Source organism: Mesitornis unicolor, unplaced genomic scaffold (genome assembly GCF_000695765.1).
Source record: "Mesitornis unicolor isolate BGI_N332 unplaced genomic scaffold, ASM69576v1 scaffold24935, whole genome shotgun sequence".
Classification (NCBI taxonomy): Eukaryota; Metazoa; Chordata; class Aves; order Mesitornithiformes; family Mesitornithidae; genus Mesitornis; species Mesitornis unicolor.
Window position 1 is genome coordinate 4301 of NW_010186548.1, and position 1483 is coordinate 5783.

Genomic DNA, 1483 nt, shown 5'->3' on the forward strand with positions numbered 1-1483 from the left:
CACCGGACGTTTCCATCCAGGAAGGACCACGAAAAAGCCGAGTTTGAGGTCCACGAAGTTTACGCCGTTGATGTTCTCGTCAGCAGCGGAGAGGGAAAGGTGAGTGTGTCCTCCTGCAGGACAACCAAGCGCTGAAGGCCTTGGGGTGCGGGTTCCTGCGGAGAACGTTTGCCGTCAGGGTACGGGGTGGAGGTTTTGGGGTACGGGGTGGAGGTTTTGGGGTACAGGATGGAGGTTTTGGGGTACGGGATGGAGGTTCTGAGGTACGGGATGGAGGTTTTGGCGCAGGCGCTGCCCCGTGCTCAGCTCTGTCTGCATTCGCAGGCCAAGGATGCGGGCCAGAGAACCACGATCTACAAAAGGGACCCGTCCAAGCAGTACGGCCTGAAGATGAAAACCTCCCGTGCCTTTTTCAGCGAGGTGGAGCGGCGCTTCGACACGATGCCGTTCACTCTCAGGTACTGCCGTTGTTCGCGGCGTCCCCAGGCTGTGCCCATCCCGTCGCTGCCGTTCGGGGTTTGCACCCCGGTGCCGTGGGGGTAGGGAGGACGTTGGGGGCTCGGGCAGGAATCCCTGGGGTGTGAGACCTCCTGTGCCTCATAAGCTGGGGGTTTGAGACCTGTGGGGAGCCAGGGCTTGGGTCTGGACTAAACCAGAGGGGGCAGGGGCAGCCCCAGCCGCATTTTTCAGTGATTTGCTCCAAACCAAGGAAGCGACGTGGCCCCAGCAGCCGCTTTTTGTCCCTAAATCCGCTCGTCCTCCCTGCTCTGTGGCTGCCCCACGGCACCACAGGGCCAGGGAATCAACCCGGGGTGGTCCCCGAGACTCATGGGGGGGTTTGGGTGCGGGAAGGGCCGAGCTCAGGGCGGCCGCGTTGTCTCCGCAGGGCGTTCGAGGATGAGAAGAAGGCCAGGATGGGGGTGGTGGAGTGCGCCAAGCACGAGCTGCTCCAGCCCTTCAACGTCCTCTACGAGAAGGAAGGTGAGGCTGGGGGCACCCTGCACGCACCAGAGCTGCTCTCCAGGGGTCCTGCAGGAAAAATGGGGTGCTCCTGGCTTCTGGAGTCAATCCGGAGTCAGTCTGGAGTCGCTCCAGGATGAGATTAAGTCTGTGTGCGGTCGTTTCCTGGGCAGGAGAGGCCGAGGGGTGAATCTGGGGCTCTGCTCTGGGTGTGGGGGTTGGTTTATGCTGGATGGGGGGGGAACAAACCCAAACCTGACCCTGACCCAAACCCCTCTCGGTCCCGCAGGGGAGTTCGTTGCGCAGTTCAAGTTCACGGTGCTCTTAATGCCCAACGGCCCGATGAGGATAACCAGCGGCCCCTTCGAACCCGAGCTCTACAAGTCGGAGTTCGAGGTGCAGGACGGCGAGCTGAAGGTGGGTTTGTAAAAGCCCAAAAATCCCAAAAACAGGGGAGGGGCTGCGGCTTGCGAAGGAAACGGAGCCTGAGCTCAGGGCTGGGGACAGGGACACCCGGCCCTGC

At 61.8% G+C, this 1483-nt stretch overlaps 1 protein-coding gene across 1 annotated transcript in view; it reads left to right on the forward strand.

Moving 5' to 3' along the window:
• PA2G4 (proliferation-associated 2G4, 38kDa) overlaps nucleotides 1–1425 on the forward strand; it is a gene marked incomplete at both ends in the record, with an annotated part of 5048 nt that extends 3623 nt beyond the window's left edge. Inside the window, 5 exon segments of the mRNA XM_010185187.1 lie at nucleotides 21–99; nucleotides 325–458; nucleotides 887–981; nucleotides 1250–1377; nucleotides 1380–1425. Of these exon segments, the coding sequence (XP_010183489.1) occupies nucleotides 21–99; nucleotides 325–458; nucleotides 887–981; nucleotides 1250–1377; nucleotides 1380–1425 (482 nt within the window).
• Between the last annotated feature and the right edge of the window lie 58 nt (nucleotides 1426–1483).